This window comes from Silurus aristotelis (assembly GCF_946808225.1).
Source record: "Silurus aristotelis genome assembly, chromosome: 18".
Taxonomy (NCBI): domain Eukaryota; kingdom Metazoa; phylum Chordata; class Actinopteri; order Siluriformes; family Siluridae; genus Silurus; species Silurus aristotelis.
Window position 1 is genome coordinate 3,416,189 of NC_139591.1, and position 17,965 is coordinate 3,434,153.

Sequence of the window (17,965 nt, forward strand, 5' to 3'; positions counted from 1 at the left end):
CAGAGAAACCGGCTCCAAGCTGCAGCATGTGTGGGCCCCGTTCCGAGGAAAAGGTGGATTTATTTTTAAAACCTAATAAGGAAATGACTTCCTTGGGGAAAAAAAGTCTCCGAAATAGTTTTGACCTACCGCTTCATTTGAGTATGCTGATTTTCATCTCATCTCATGCCAACCAAACACAAACTTTTACGAGTTTTGCTAGTGTTATATGTTTAGTATAACAAAATTATTAATAAACGATATTTTATTAAAATTTTCCTCTCACTAAAATAAAACATTTAATATATTAAAACATTGGACAAATCCATGGTCTAGGTAACTGTCTTATTTAATTGCTTGTTTCTCTCTCTATATATATATACATACAGTCTAATTTATATCTATTTATTCTATTTAATATCATTTGCTAATCTTTACGAATATATCATGAAGTTAAAAAAGGACATTATTTAATTTATTTACAATATTTATAGCACAGTATAGTATTTTATGGTAAAAGCTATATGCTTGTATAATCAGGATCCTGACCCTGCAGGCTATAGGTTAAATCCAGACATGGGGCAAGCGCAGGAAGTGTCCACTTTAATCATTGCAATCATATATCTGCTAATTTCTTTCTCTATTGCCATGGACACAGTGGCCACACAGCACAGAACTTAACCAGCAGCTGAGCCCCACCACAGCTGAGGTAAATAATGATCAATCTTGTGATGCATTCTGTCACAGGAGTTTTATTCTGAGATGTTCTAGATATCCTCATTAAATTTGAACTTTATTCAATTCATACTTACAAAAAAAATACAAACTGGCTGGTGTGAACATTTTGCATCTTTGAAACTGCAAATTGTAAAAAAAAAAAAAAAAAAAAAGTGTTTATAATATTTAATAAACATATCATGTTTTATTATTAACAAATGAATGTATTACTTTTTTAATGTTCTGTATTTCTTGCAGTTTGTGAGTCTACAAATCGTGAAATATATCGTGTATATTTACGAAAAATAATTATTTGTGTCATATCACCCAAGAAACACTTTAGCCACATCTCTAAGGCTATGACAAGCAAACCAGCATCCACTACACCTTAAACATAGTCACTTTTCAGTCTGATTGATGTGCTGGCAACTCAGCTGAGCCTTCAGGGCCAGCGCTTTCCCAACAATCTGCTGTCATTACAGAACCAGACTACTCTCTCCAATTCTGTCCTAAAAAAACCCCACTGGCTCTCCTTCCTGATTCAGAGTCATCTATCATACAGAGGTACAACTGACAGTGTGTGCCTGAGGTGTTGAGAACTTTGTGCAGTTTGATATGTCAGGTGTCACTTCTGGTACACGAAGTATCCCTGAATTAGCAGCGGTCTCAACCTTGTAGGTGTTAATTCTGTTTTGAGATCTTTGCTGTGTAACAAGAGCAGGACAGACCTGCAATGCAGCTGAGTGTAAAATTATAGCCTGGTGGGAAATAACTCAGCAGTGTTAACAGAAGGTGGGTTTTTTATGCCATTTTTATGTAGATGCTAATAGAGACGCTGAAAGTTTACCTTGTATAAGCTAAGAATCCTTTGTGTATTGATTAGCTTCCTGGCAACTGATGCAAGCAGACAACTATGCACCACACCAAGATTTAAAGTAGTCTACATAGACGAAAAAAAAAAAAAAAGGAGATCCATTAAGGGTATAAAAAAAAAAAAAAAAAATCACTAATGCTCTGAACATGGTGATCCAGGCTGCCACTGGATTGGTATTTCCGTCTCTCTACCTCTCTACCTCTGCATAGCGTTTTAGCTTCCACTGCAGCATTTAGATCCTTGCACCCCAGATTGAGTACCAGGGGGAATCGATGTGAAGAAGTTACTTTGTGGTGCATGGGCATGTGCAGTCTCCAACCTTTAGGAGGATTAGATTAAGGAGAAACCTAAATACACCAGGCCACTGCTTTAACTGATTCACATTCTCATGAGTCAGATTGTGCAGGTGCTCCCGTCCACCTATGGGATTGAAGAATGGAGATACGGTGTGTGTGCATGTGCTGCATGATTAGCTTTGTGCCTGTTTTTACTTTTAAATATAAACCAAAAAAAAAAGGTGGCGATTATTAAATAATAATTCGTATAATTCAATACTCAAACTTGAAATAAACAAAACAAAAAGAATAGGAAGAAACGTAAAATCGTGGAACGACTAGTTCTTCACAAGTGACAGTAAATTAATTTATGTTTGGTCAAGCAGCAGCATATTAGCTGAGCCCAGTATTTCCTGAACTCTAAAACTTACTCTATAGCACATAGTACTCACAACTGTACCAGACAGTTGGACTGAAGCTTTCCTGGGCATTTCACGCATGCAGGAAGGTGTTAAAGCAAAATTAGTTTAAGGCTGGAATGAATACAGAGGTATCACTCAGTATCCTCTCATGATAATCCTGCATATCGGATAGTATATCTTTACTTAGGATGACACAGCACATTAATACGGAACCAGACGCCGAGATACAAATCAGCGGCTTACACATGCAGTGACCTGAAGCTGAGTCATATGTAAATGTAAACCACACAGACTTCCGAATGCTAGTTTCAATTCCATAAACTTCAGATATCTGTCTAATACATGAAACAAATAACAGCACTTCACTATACTTTTGAGAAGTATATTTAGATGTGTTTGAACACTTTCTGAAAAAAAATTGGCGTTAACTTTAACACCATTATTTATTAGAGCAATGCTGGTCTATTTTGATTTCACCTTGTCGCATGAATGTGCTGTCTGAATGAGAACTACCCTTGCCTTATATGACTGCAGTGTTGCTGCATGAACACTGATAATAAAGGTTAATAAACAGCCGAATTTGAGAATTTTTTTTCCCCATTCTGGCAATAAATGCGCTAAATGTGTGTGTGTGTGATACAGAGGGATAAGTTTTGTTAAGGACACAAGCTAATCACTAAAACCACTTGGCATCTTTCACCTCACCTATAGTTTTTGCACTTTTTCCAGCAAATCGGCTCATACAGAAGTACCCGAATCCATACTTAGTCATTTTCATTAAATGAATACAAATAAAATAAAAATATATAGTGCACCCACGGGTCACACCACTCTGTGTACAGTATGACTATTTACACTTCCACATTCAAAAGTGAGTGATATGAATCAACCTTCTCTAATTGTATAATGCCTCCAACAGCATAGTTGCTAACTGTCTCCGCTCTGCTTCTTATGAACAATTATTAAGCCGGAAAAGCTGAATAATAACAGGTAGTCCCCGACTTACAGTCGAGATCTCCAGATTGTAAGTCGAGACATGGCCTACCCAGGAGTCTTAAATAATAGTGATCAGTATACTGTTAAAAATTTACAGTACATTTAATTAACAAATGACAGTATAACATAATTTAGCAAAACAGAGATTTACAGTACCATACTGTATAGTTTACAGTATGTTAGTATGTGCTGGCATAGCACATGCTGCTACATTTGCCTGCAATGCAAATTTTTTTTACAATTGTAACAATATCGTCATCGTGAGTTAGAAAAATCGTAAGTCGAAACATTGTAGCTCGGTGACCATTTGTACATTGTTTGAAACTAGCAACAAACACACTCGATCAGAGGGCCATAAAGGGCAATATGGAGAGACACTTCAAACCCATTTATAATTCAATCTCAAATCAAACTTATTTGCCTAATGGAAAGTTGCTTCTGGATCATTTTACACTGTACAATTTTCACCAGAATTCACCAAATTATGTGCAACAAGAGCCGTGAGTCAGCAGTTTGACCACGGTGCTGCTGAAGGCTCAAATCTCACACGATTCATTCTCATAAGGTTCATTTTCCATAACATACAGCAAACATCTGTAACTGCTAATATAATGAAGCTTTCTGAAAAGATTTATGTTTTTTTTTTAGCTTTGTTGAAAGGACTCCCCAGTGTCAGCACAACAGTAAGAGATGAAGCCGTAACTTTCTAACATAGATGATGGCTGGAACTGTAGCTGTAACTTTCTTCATGATAGATGGCTGCACGTCAAAAAGAGATTAAGATAATGACTGGGGAAAGCTCGACTTGAGGGTGGTAACAGAAATGGCCCAGTGTAGCACCACACCCTATCATATAGAATTCATTTTCGTGAGCAATTAAACAAATTGAATCAGTAAATCCAGTTGTAAAATGAAGAACAGAGCTTGACAACCCCTATATGATAAAGCTCCTCAGGACACGAGCAATTAAAGGTTGTGATTTATCATCTTCTGACCTTCTCAAATTAAAGGAAAGAAGACAAAAGGACATAAAGACAAAGGCTGGAAAGAGACCTAGGGAAAGCAGGTAAAGCACATGTTTGGTTTGTTCATCTTTACGTCTTTATGGCAGACGCTATACATATTGAGCCGGTTTGTACAGGAAAATGAAACAAGGAGTCACGTCACAGGTCCTTATAGAAAAATAGCATGTGCATGAATCACAGACGGACAGAGAAAGAGGGCGGTTTGTGCTGCGCAGCCTAAATTATCCTTCACTTCTATGTTCACACAATGACAGTAAACATGCTGCTTGTTCCTGCTCTGCAGCACTGACCCACTATGGAGAAACGTATTGTGGTTTCAGACATGATGGACAGGATGCAGGACTTAACACACAGATGACAATTATTATGGCATGTTACTAAACCACTGCGTGCTATCTTTAGCACTGCAGGAGAAGTGGAGGCGTGGTGCACAAAAGAGCGACAGACCCCGCAAGGTGTGGCAGACAGAGAGGGATGGGGAGAAAAAGACGAGAGGTGGGGGTGTTTAAGCAAGGAGGAAAGAAGGAGAAGGGCATAAAAAGAAAACTAGGGTGTGGAAACAAGAAAATGCACCGAAATTGTAATCTGCATATATGCTGGGCAAGAGCATGGAAAGAAAGACTGAAAAGGGGGATGAAGAGTGAAACTGAAGGAGAGTAAGCGAGAAAGACTGCATTGAAGCAGTTTCTGTAAGCTTCCACTGCAGCACTGCAACCCCTGCTAATGTTCCTCTGCAGACTCCCTGTGCCTGTGCATACTTACAGCCGTTTAAACGGCCTTCTTAATGGTGAATGATGCAGCACATTCATTCTCATTGATATTTGATCATCTACTTACTCAGGATGTACTTTTTTTATATGGTCTTGTGAGTTTTTTTCTACACTGCAATGCCTGGGTGGTCACTCCGATTTGCCAGAAGACATGAGAATAACGTGAGGACCAGAACTAAAACTGATATCATGTATTGATACCTGAAACCACAATAGTATCTAGGGTCCAAATGTACAACCCTGATTCCAAAAAAGTTGGCACGCTGTGCAAAATGCAATGATTTGCAGAGCTCATAAACCCACTTTTTTATTCATTTTATTCACATTAGAGAACATATAAAATGTTGGAACTGAGGAAATGTACCATTTTAAGGAAAATAAGAAGGTACATTTGAATTTCATTTCTGAAACTTGCTCAAAAAAGTGCAACACAACGCTGGAAATGTTTTACAAGCCGAATCCCAAGAGGTCAGGAACAAAGAAAACTGAAAAGCCGAGAAGACTTTTAAAGTCTAATAAGAAGTTTCTCAGACTTTTTTATTTTATTTAAGAGACCGAGACAAGGTACAGCAAGTACCTGGCTTAGTATCTGGCAGCTTCATCCAAGTTCAAAAGAAGCTTGATCAGAAATGGTCTTTGTGAAATGGTAGCAGCCAAGAAACCACGTTTTCATAAAGGGAACAGGGTGAAAAGGTTAAGATGTTCTAATGCTGATATAAACTGAAAGGAAGCTCATCAGAGAAGAGTATTATGGGATGACAAATCAGGGTTTTCGAGTAAAATTGTCAATAATATGTAAGAAGAAGATTTGGAGAGAACTGCAAGCGGCTTGTGTTGAAACATGGTGGAGAGTCTGTCTCGGTTTGGGGCGGCATTTCTGCTAATAGTGTTGTTAATATTGTCTGAACTGATGGGGCCATAAATGCTAAAAAAGTACAGACAAGTTTTCATTCATCATGCCATTCCTTCTGGAACCGTAGATGGCACAATAAAAGAAAATCTACAATCCCACAACCCTTACAGCTCTTCATCTTCAATTGAGAAGAGAAACAAAAGGAAGCGTTAAAAGGCGTGGACCTGTTTCAAGGTGGGTCTTAACCGTTGTGACACGCTGCAGTATTCAATACAACCTGTTACAAGCAATTTAACGATCTCGTCTGGAGATGGCAGACAGCCACATGCTCTACACAGCGTCACGCCCAATTACACTTGCAGAGCACTATTATACGTCACTCCATTCATTCCATTTACTAACGCAGACAGTGGGATTTGCTTCCACTGAGAATATAAGACTAAATGAATGAATGGTAGGCATACAGTACACTACACTAAAACTACTGTAAAATTGCTGAACTGGTTTGAACGGTAATTGTTATCGGAGTTAGTAATATTGGACATTCGATATTAAGAGGACATTGACACGGAGGAAACGTGCTGATGCGGTGCATCTCGTCTCTGTTGACCTTGCACTGTAACATAAACCCGATGTGCATTCAGACAATATTCTTGTGCTGCATATGCTCCAGGGGGAACTGGTTTTCTGGAATAGTATCATATAATCAATTGTATACCAGGGTTCTGTTCAAGTAGGTGGATTTCCCTTTAAGCAAGGTTCAAAGGACATATATTCATATAGTCTTAAATATATACAGTAATAATGCCACAACTCTCATTCGTTTGCATTCTGAGCTTGAACTGAGACACAAACTGTCCCAGACTATTATTTGCTTCCTCAGTCGGTATTGCTGATTGTATCTCTATTGTGCGATTATTTATAGAGAGACTACACTGCATAATTTTCAAGCTTTAAACACGTTCTGCTGTGGCCACAGGAGAAAAAAAAAGGATTCTAAATCTCGAAGCTAAAAAGGCAGGACCGTCGTGTCTACCGCGAGACAGATGGGCGCACAGAACATCATTAGGTAATGGACTTTATCTGACAAATAGCATGGATGCTCATTCATCACCAATTTAAATGCATCCTGCTCACCTCAGCTTCACGGTCAAAGTGGTGGGGTTTTCATTAGCAAAGGATCTGGAGAGACGTGACCGTCTGCACGCTGAGTCATTGGGGCAGAACGGAAGATCAAACGCAAGGAGCCATTAGCGTAATCCATTCGGAATGGCACAGATCTAACGGCATCTACTTTTAGCCGTTCCCCCTTCATCTAGGGCTTCATCACCCTTATACCTGCCTCGGTGACATCCACGCTCACTTTTTAACGCATTTAAATCGAAAGGACTGAAAAACAGAGATCAGAGGTCGAATAACTACCCTGCAGTTCAACGTCACACATTTGTGTGTTTCAGCTGAGATCATTTGGGGTAAGATACGGGGTGGCTAGACATGACGGGCAGTCATGTCAATGCAAACGGTGGGTCTTTAGGGGCATTACAACCAGCTCTAACACACAACTCAGAACAGAACGAAAGAAAGAAAGAACGAAGAGAGAGCAAGAAAGGAGAAAAAGCATGATCTATATCATCAGCATATAGTATTTGACTTTTGGTTCTTTGTGTACTAACATCGATATAAAAAAGCTTGTATAACCTTTGACACAGACTCATATTTATGTATTTAATTTCCATTCAAATATCTGACTAACCTTGCAACTGGTCCCTACTCTGTGCGTTTCCTTTAATAATGAATTCCAGTCTTTGCCAATTGCATTACTGATACAAGAAATTCAGCATAATTGGACCAAGTCTGGCAAATTAGGCAGGGAAAATTAGCTAAAGAGCATATCTGATTACTTTGCTTCACACCATCTTTTCCCCAAATTACAAAGAACTCAAAATCGCACACAGCTGTGAAATTTGAAATGCTAATTCTTCTAAAAGATGGCTGTGGTGGCCGATACTCATTTGCTAAGTGTGACATGACCCCCACGTGAACCTAATTAACCCAGAACAAAGGTTGACAAGAGGGAAAATGAGCAGGTGGGCCCTGGATAAATATATCATTGCTAGTTCATGAGTGTTCCTCATGATGTGAGGTTTAAAAAGAACGAACAAAGAAGAGAGCAACAAGCGTGAAAAATACAAATAAATCACTGACGAGAGCTGATGGTGAGACAGGCTTCTGCAATCAATAATTGCCTTTCGCACAGCAGTCATGCATACATTATTAAATAAGAGAAAAGACCCTTAGAGTTAAATAACTGTCTGTGATGCGAGATAGGAACCTACATGATTGCCTTTATGGGCTGTGAAAGAACTTTGAGTTCTGCAATAAAAAAAAGTTTCCATTTCCAAATTTTCCCAGTGGTTTTCTAATCGACCATTTCCAGAAAGGAAAAGATAAACTCAATTTATATTATACTGATAAATGAAAAACTTTTTGAATTTTAGATTCAGTAAAGAATTACATGCAAGATTTAAACAATTTATATTAAAACTCACATTCAAGCTTGAAATATATACGTTAAAAATCCTTTACAATTCTCTAGGCGTAACCATAGGTTTACTGTACATCCTGCGATTAGCATACCACTGACTGAAAATTACTAACCAAGACAGCCACCTGAACTACAAAGGACCGAAGGAACAATTATGACATAACAGTAATCTTACACCCCTTTAACCGCAAATTACAGCCTTGCACTGCAATTACTCTTCCCTATGATGCACAAGACAAGACAACTGTTGTGTTCATGCTTTGTCCAGATGTAAATCTCTTGTTATATAAAAAAAACAAACAAACAAAAAAAACGCATTTAATTACTGAAATTAGGTGATGGGTCTTGTGGTAGGATGAGTACTTTAATCAGCACTGTATGAGATATATGAGGTATATAATAACAGACTTAACTGGCTAAACTGGGCTTGTTTTTATTCTACACGGTAATATTTCCTTTACATTTTATAAGACTAAACACAAAAAAATGCAGCATGCACAAGCTCTAAACTAATGTGTTCAAACGAATAATAGGTATTAATAATAGAAACTGATTATTATGCATCGTATTGTACAAAAATTTTAATTTATGCAGTTCTCGTGTATCTATTTGTCAGACAGACAAATATGCAACTGGATTATTGATATATATTGATATATTTGCTTTCGCAAGATGTTTCCGTTCAGGTCGTTCATTCTGCCCGATCGGTCAGTGGGTGTCCGGCAGGGTCACAATCACTATCGCTTTCATTGGGCTTCCTGCTGGAGCAGCTGACCTGCTCTCTGCGTTTATTGATTTAGACTGAGATTACCAACAAGAACGCATTTCCATTTCAGTCCTGGACAATTGATCATGCTGCTTAAAAAGGGAAGGGCTTTTAGTGATCCAGTGGGGTTTGATCTAGGTAATACATGCTATATACTTCTGATTAGATAGAAATACCAACAAATAGGTCTAACTGAAATGCATGGTTCTGTAGTAGAAATGTGAATATAACTAGGGTTAATTAGATAATAGAAAACATAATATTACATAATAGAAATCCAAGTGATTTTTTTCCCCTGGCAGTGGTGTTATAAAACTATAATCTGATAAACATCGGGGACTTGATATCTCTCTTAATGAATGCATACTGTGTCGAGTCTGGAATACAAAACCCATTTTTTTTCATTTTGTTGTGCAGGTCACTGCCTAATGTCTTAACTCCCTCTGTTTCTATTTACTCCAGTTCCTATCGATGCCTGCATACCATACTACACAGCTAAATGCAGTACATATAGATGAGTGGAGAATAAAGGGAATGGTAAGGGATGTTCGTAGCACGGTGAGAGTCTGGCTGTTTTCCAACAGCAATAATTCCAACAGCTTTCAAAGTCATGGTGGAGAGTAGTTAGGCAGGAAGATAGCATTACTCGGGATAGTCTTTCTGTGTGGCTGAGCGATGGATGGGAATCGATTAGATCCTCTGCAGACTGACCTTGAAATGGACCAGAGCACCCAAAGGAGGAAGTCTCCTCACACCACAGCATCTGAATTAGAGGAAACGCCAATGCCTATGCCTGTTAAAGAGCTGCAAATGAATCAGCCAGGTTGGAAGCTTTTCAGTCCTCACTGAAAGGATGTTAGTACCATGTTTTATTGCTGCTGTTATAATCTAAAGTAATTGATGAAGTAGAATAGCAGGTAATCTGGTTTGGAGAGTAGTACCTGTCAGTTGTGGATACAAAGAACAGTGCGTATTACACTCAATCCTAGGTAAAGTTGCCCATTCTTTAGAGGTTTTGTCATAGCTGGTTGTGACATACCTGACAAGCCACAACATGCCTACTCTCAGGTGGAGTACAAGCAAGATGTATTACCTCTTAGTGTGGTTTCCCTGATGTAAAACTTGTTTAGTGAAAACAAACAAAAACAAAATTATTCAAATCACCTAAGAACAGGAAGAAATGCCTCAGGCTTTTCTAATCAGTGAGCCCTAAAATTATTGGCCATGCAAATTTTGACATTCTGTAAAAATTTGCATTTATGTTATTTAAAGGAGGAGGAGGAATTTTCAAATGAAGCCAAGCAATTGAGTTATTTCAAATAAAGCTCGTTAACTTATATAAAACAGCACCACTACCACTAGCACTCTAGAACTTTTTATCCCCAGAAACACTGATCATGCGTAAGTATAATTTACATCATGTTTCATAACAGCAATTTGAGATGAAACAGTTTTTCATTCTATGAGTCATCAGTGACGCACTAAGCAAACACTAGGAGTACTTACATGTTTTAGTTACTATGTTGTTAGATTCATGTTGGCTTGGTGTGTTGTTCCTGCCAGGTTCTGCTGTGATTCTGTGGGTGGGCTGAGAGGCTGGGTTTAATCGAGTAGTCACTCTTGAGGTGGGCAAAAAGTTGTTCACCTTGGGTGAGGCGGGTGCGAAAGGACCTGCCGTGGAATCATCCTCTACAAACACCTCAGGGCGTGCAGGGATTTTAGAAGCGGTGGCTGGCAGATGGGTTTGAGTTGAGGTGGGGCGTGAGAACGACACAGGCAGACCCATCGTGGGATCCGCATCTATAATGATAGGGTCCTGGCCAATAGGTTTGGGATCCAAGTGAGTAGGGGGCTCATACTCAAAGATTTTGTCCACAAATACCCACTTTAAGCCAGCAGTGCAAAGTGCTAAGCTCAGCAAACATGCAAGAATAGGTAGGATGCAGATCTTTTCTGAGCGCACACAGTTACGAACTTGTTCCAGCTCCATGCAGACACAGCAGGAAGCAGCTGCCAACCCTAGGCATCCCAATAGTCTGTGTTGCTCCCCATTCTCCTCTTCTACTACCTCTGCCTCTTCTTCAAGCTTATCCTCCTCCAGCTTCACTTCTTCGAGAGCCTCTTCAGGACCAGCTTCTGAAAGATCTTGGGAGGAGGGATCCATAGGAGATGCAGCACTCTCAGGTGCACCACATCGCTCAGAGGAATCGTCCACTCCAGCAGTCTCCATCACTTTCAGTTTGTCTCTTCTTTTGTTCTCCTTTGTTCTTTTCTCCTCGTCTCAATCAAAGGTCACTCTCCAAAAGCCGGGCTCCTAGCTTAGAGCCTTACTCATACGGATTAGTGCTGGCGATCTCAACATCATGCATTGTGGCTCATAAAGTGTGTTGTCCATTATCGGTTCATGCAGGAGGGGGAAGGGAGTGAGAGAGCAGAGATGGCCTTCAGTAGCAACAGAATAACCTTGTTAGCATCCGGGAAGCAGCTCCGACTTCCGTCACAGAAAGGACTCCTTTTGCTCCTGGCTTCACTCTCACGGCATCCTAACACTTGGTAACTTGTGGTCAAAAGCACTAAACAAAGTCTATAAATAATAGTGGACTCAGAAGGCAGATGCGTGAGGGCGACCTGGGTGGATCCCTCTCTTGGGTCTTTGGTGCAGCGTGGCTTAGCAAGAGCAAATAGGAGGACGGCGAGTACCTATGGGCAGAAGAGGATTGCAGTGGTTGTGCGGGAGTTCAGCCAAAAGGAGAGCCTTCTTGTCATGCTCTGGCAGTGGGTATTGGGAGGAGTTCAATCATCCAGGAACTGCAGGTGCCCATCCTCTCCATGTGCTGGCAGCGAGAATAAGAGCAGGAACTGCTTGTTAGCACGGCGCACACCTCGCTACGCAACATAGAAGGATGGACGAGTGAGGAATTGCGCACGCCTCTTCTCTCCTCTCTCTCTCTCTCTCTCTCTCTCTCTTTCTCTCTCTCTTTTGCCCCTCCTCTTCTGGCTCTCTTCCTTGTTTTCTTATTCATACACACGTGGGTATTCTTTCTCCCTCTTTCTCCTTTTTTTCTCTCATGCTGTCTTTTAATCTTTCTCTCTCCCCCTATAGTATATTCCCTCTCCAGCCGCTCCCACTCTGCGCTCTGAACAGAACGTGAGCAGCGGAGCTAGGCAAGTCTGCACTTAATCCAATTACAGAGAATGCAACGAATCAAAGGCAAGCGAGTCAGATGGTCCCAGCGCAGCTCCCTCTACCTCTCTCTGCTCGCTCACTCATATTTCCTCACGCACACTTCTTCTCCTCCGCCTCCTCTTTGTAGACCATTGATTATGCTAATATGAAAGGAGCGTTTTTATGAGCGGAAAAAGGTCCACCGGTGACAGAGACATGTGATATTACTCATGGGACTGCAGCTATTGTTTTATTGAGTACTACCCTTTACTGGCCACTGTTCAACAGAACAAGCAGATATGAATGAAAACATTGTATTAACCCATTTAAACTTTAAAAAACACGGACGCTTGTATTTTCTCCTTGCCTGACACTCCTTGTACGCTCCATAAATCATGTGTATCTGACCTACATTGTACTGCTGACTCAGGAGAACGTGGAATATACAGTACAGGCTCTGTATTTAAACTACAAGGTAAGGAACAGACGTCCTGAAAAGCTCTATTTTGAGTTACTGTGTAAAAACAGGGTTTTTTTTGGCCACAGCCACCAGTTCAAGCCGCAGACTTTTATTAAGGACCGAAACCACTTTTATATCTTTAACATAATTAATTTAAACTAACAGGCGTTGAATTAACAAACTCATTGTTACATTGTTACCTCCAGTGATATCAGTATACTAGTTAAATATTCTTCATTATTTCAACTCTATCATGCACTGAACATCTGGTTATTCGATTAATATGTCAACAAATATCCCTGAGACAGTCAATAGCTGGGCATTTATCTGGTTTGCAACTGGGTGTGTAATGCAACACACTACACTATCTGAAACAGCGTACCTGAGGTCGGTGAGGACAAATCTGTGGGATTGGGACTTTGCCCTAAAAAACACTGAGACAGTGAGACACTGAGTTGGCAGTATCCCTATAGTTTGTGTATTCTGGCTTTTACAGTTCAACCCATTTAGAATTCAGAATTCAGTTGGTCAAATTTGCCAGAATGTAAAAATAAAAATCGATTTTTATCATTTTTATCAGGCCAGGATACAATACACATCTACCAAGAAAGGTTTGTGAATCTCAGTCATTTCTTGTAACTTGAAAGGACATAATCAGGCACAGTATAAAAGGAGTAATAATGATGCTGTGCCTGCGGTAGTCAATGTGCTACGATGGCTGAAATGGAATCACATTAAAATCTTCAGCACAAACTGTGCTTACACATTTTAGTCATTTTCTTGCTCTCGGTCAACCTTTTGTTGAGGTTTGTGAGAATCAATAAATCTACTGTGCTGTGAATTGGCTTGGTTATTTAAAGGTGTCTGTTATTGAGCAACATAAAAACATGAGTATTTAAAAAAAAAAATCAACAATAGCAAAACTCTCCAAACTATTTCAGTTTGTCATAATAAAATTTACATGATATAATAGTCCCAGTATTTGCATGGTATTCAATATCATTTTTAACTAATAGGAGGAAGAAGAAAAAGAAAAAAATGTAAATAAATAAAAAGTCATATACAGTATAAACATGTGTGTGTGCATGCTGTTGGTAAATTCCAGTTTTGTGTGTTTTTAACATTCATTTTGAATGGAATAACCACGAGTTACATATAATTGGTTCACAGTTCATCAGTCATAGGATATCAAATAGTCTATTTTCTTGGGTCATAAATGTTTTGTTATTTTTTTAAAGTAGCCTCCATAGTTTGCCAAATAACTTTTTTTAAAGCACTCTTTTACTGCTCAGAGCACTCTTCACCTACAGTGTTATATCACACATTCTCAAATTCAGTAAGTGATACATGGCTGTATGAGGAGCAGTATGACCATACATGGCTGCAGCAGTAAGAAGATTTGAAGCACATCGAATAAATAAAGAGAAAAGACGTGTCAGATGGAATTATTTGACTAACAAAGATAAGAATTTCATTTGCTTGCTGTGGCATTTAAAGGAAGTCACGTGAATTATTTATAGTACAGGGAGAAAGAGAGAGAGAGAAGTGAAAAGAATTGTGAGGGATCTGACCTAGAAAAATCCTCATGCACCAGAGAAGATTATGTGCTGGTGGACAAAGTAATAAGTGCATTAAAAGATAAAGGCCCTTTTCTTGCCAAAAAGAGAGAATGGTAACTTTTACTAAGCAAGGGACGAGGTTGGCTTGAATTCATTAAAGCTGCCATTCTCTGCTGAGGCGCTTTCTCTGCTGAGAGGCTTTTAGACAAATAGAAGTGGGCCTGTCATCCATCTTAAGAGTGAAATCGTTGCCAGGACAAGACAGCGTTTGTGAGTAAAGTCCTCTTTCCCACTGCTAGCAACCAGGAGGGAGGGTGATGTGTTTGGTGTCTTTCTCTCCCATTTGCTATGACTTTACAATAACTGCAGCTTTTTGTCTAGATCAGTGAGGACAAATATAAAAAGGCCAGACGTGTGTGTATGTGTGTGTAAAGAGCCCTCATCTCCGCCTGCCCGACTGGCTGGTGCCTGCACCACAGGCTCATCCGTCTCCCACAGCGACCCTCGCTGTGCTGCCTGACAGATATACACACACACAAACACACACACACACAGCGACCTGTGCCCAGTTGTATATGTAATGTAGCCCAGGCATAAAATAAGTAATTCGACTGAGGATTGAGCGGGGCTTTAGAAAGACGACTCCATTGTCGTAGCCTCAGTGCACACTAACTCATTCTTTACACGCCACCTCTTAAGATAAAGTGTGTTCAGCACCGACCTACTGGACAGCTCCTGTCTCATATGCTTTCCTAATTCTCCCAAATGTATTTACGTCACACAATCGAAAAGATTTTGTCAAAATCCATTCCATTGAAACTTTCCGTTCGCTTCTGATTAAAGCATACAACCTCAAAACATATTTACCAAGGAAATAATGTGCCAACTGGATATATACAATAATCAATTTCAATTAAAATATTTCATTATTGGTCCATGATTTGATAATCATACAGTAATCAGTATGTAATGTACACATATGTACAATATATATACATACTCCAGGACTCAAAGAATAAAGGCATAAAATAAATAATTCCCTATTACATGTCAATCCTCAATAAAAGGGGATAAAAATGGAAAAAATAATAATAAAAAAAAAACTTACAGCAATAATAATTTCACATTTATATATATTATATTAATTATTCACCAAACAAATGACATCTAATACAAACTATCTTTACATTGATAAAACATCATACCTTTCATTCATTTTTTTCTTTTTTTCTATTTACTGTTTAAACGAAGAAGAAACATATTTTAAGTACATTTCCTGATGATCCCCCAAATTTTGTATTATGCTAACTCAGACTTGACATGAATATTGTATATTCAACATTAAATTACGTACAAAAACCACACATTTAAGCTGTATTAAAACTAACCTACTTTGCCTGAGTAAGCATGTTTGTGCGGTAGTCTGTATAGAGGTTCGATCATGTGACTACAGGGAATTTCAACCATTTGATCGAGTCCTGAGGACATACTGTTTTACTTCCTTACTTCCACAGCAGGCCACATGTCAGAGCACTCAGTTTAAAAAAGGTAATATGTTACTTGGTAACATATGTAATGGCTATTTCAGCCTTTCTTATTTCTTTATCCATAGGGGCTTGCCATATGAAGCTGAAGATATTCAAATCAAATTCAGAGCTTTCAGGTTTTGCTGAAGTTGATCTTCCATCCACATTATGTTATGCAGTACAAGCAATATGATCTCATAACTCTAAATCCAGTTTGTAAGAATAGGATAAGACTGGGAGTAACATGGAAGTAAACGTTCATACTTTTTGTACCTCATTTATTTGAATAAAATTTATAAAACCTAACATCACACCAATCATCAAACAATCTTTGTCCAAAATTATACATTTCTTTCCATGGTTTTGGGTTCAGTACAAATAGAAGCTAACAACGTTAAACGGCAACAGAAACACACACTATAATACTCTTCATTTTTATTAATTTTGCGATTAAAATTAATTACACACAAGTTCCAAGGAAGCTTCAATGTTGTCCATTCCATTCATTTTTTTTGAGTCCCAGTTTCTGGGTGCCAGTTTCACATTCCTTTCATGCACACCATTCCCATCAGTTTCACTGTAGTTACTTAATAATTCATAGCAGCTATTGAATTGTGTGTTATAAAAGTATTTTGAACTGAAAAAGAAGCCAGGACATAATAGGAAAAAGGGGCAGACAAATAGCAATTACCATCACATAAAACAAATGATTTGAAATAGTCAAAAACAAGATCTCAAAAACAGCAATATAGCCTCATCACATGTTCCCTTCCCATTAATATGAATCATTTCATCAGATTCCTCTGCTAAATGATCCTGGTGGCAGGCTGAAAAAGTAATAAAGTTTTTTATTATATAAAAGTCTCTAAGATACGGAATGTCAGAGAAGTGCAGGGATAAATACTACGGTAATTATTAATGCTCTAGCAGGAGGACAGCATGTTCTCCGGTTTGAGTCTTTCCCCAAATGGCTCAGATAGAGAACAGAGTAGCGTGACCGAGAAAACGCTGAGCTGACGCACAACTGGCCCACTGAACATTTAATCATAGCATGCAGCTGTGAAAATCCAAAGGGGAAAAAACGTGAAACTTCCATATTTGAAAAAAAAGAAAATTTCTCAATCTAACGTGTTTTCAATATTAAAGTATTTAAAAAAAAAATAGCTTTTTTAATATACTGATTCTCTGCAGATGGGTGGAAAGCATCCCGTGGGACTGATTCTATAGAAGATCACTTCCATGCAGTGATGGACTGTTGTGTACCCTAGGTGTATTCCTTACAGAAGGTGAGGAATACACCTACTGTTGTGTACCCTAGGTGTATTCCTTACAAGCCTTCAAAACCAACTCTTAACTGGAAATCTAAAGTTACAGAGAAAGGATTAAGAAAAAGAAATGGGCTCACACACTTGCATACTGCAGTGCGATTTTTTTCTTCGCATATTGCAGTGATGTTAGGAGGTTGGAGCCACAGCGCAGAGTCAGCAATGACACAGCGCCCCAGGGTCACAGTGGGTCAAGGGCCTTGCTCAGGAGCCTCACGAGTGGCAGCTTGGCGATATCAGGGATTAAACCCACAGTAACCCAATGAGCCTTAACCATTGAGCTTCCAACCTATTATAACAATGACAGCCTACATTAATAAGTAATTTGGGTTTCTTAAAACTAAGATGCACATCACATTTACTCTTAAAGAAACTTCTAGAAAAATTTAACACTGTACACTACAAGTGGGCCTTCAGACGCTTCAAATAAAGAAATAAAACAAAACCTGGTGGTTTTTTTTACTTGTTACCATCCAGCTCAAAAGAATCAAGAGAACAAATATATTGAGCTGTAGCCGTAACATGCAGACATAATTAACTCAGAGGACAAATACTTGGTAAAGATTCAGTCTCTGTTCTCATTTCCTAACCCAGCTGAACTTTGCCCCTTGAGATGATCCCAGACTGGATTCACCCTACCTAAAGAACTTAACGTAAAAGAAGCTCTCGTTTTTTTAGACCACCTTCACATCATATTCCCTAAGAGA

General features: G+C 39.0%; 2 protein-coding genes across 2 annotated transcripts in view; both read right to left on the reverse strand.

Moving 5' to 3' along the window:
• LOC310740911 (pro-neuregulin-1, membrane-bound isoform-like) overlaps positions 1 to 17,965 on the reverse strand; it is a 71,189-nt gene that overhangs the window by 12,457 nt on the left and 40,767 nt on the right. The window lies entirely within an intron of this gene.
• LOC310740937 (uncharacterized protein) lies at positions 9,212 to 13,584 on the reverse strand. Its single transcript, XM_083568160.1, has one exon. The coding sequence runs from the start codon at positions 11,450 to 11,452 to the stop codon at positions 10,715 to 10,717; it is 738 nt and encodes a 245-aa protein (XP_083424286.1). The 5' UTR covers positions 11,453 to 13,584; the 3' UTR covers positions 9,212 to 10,714.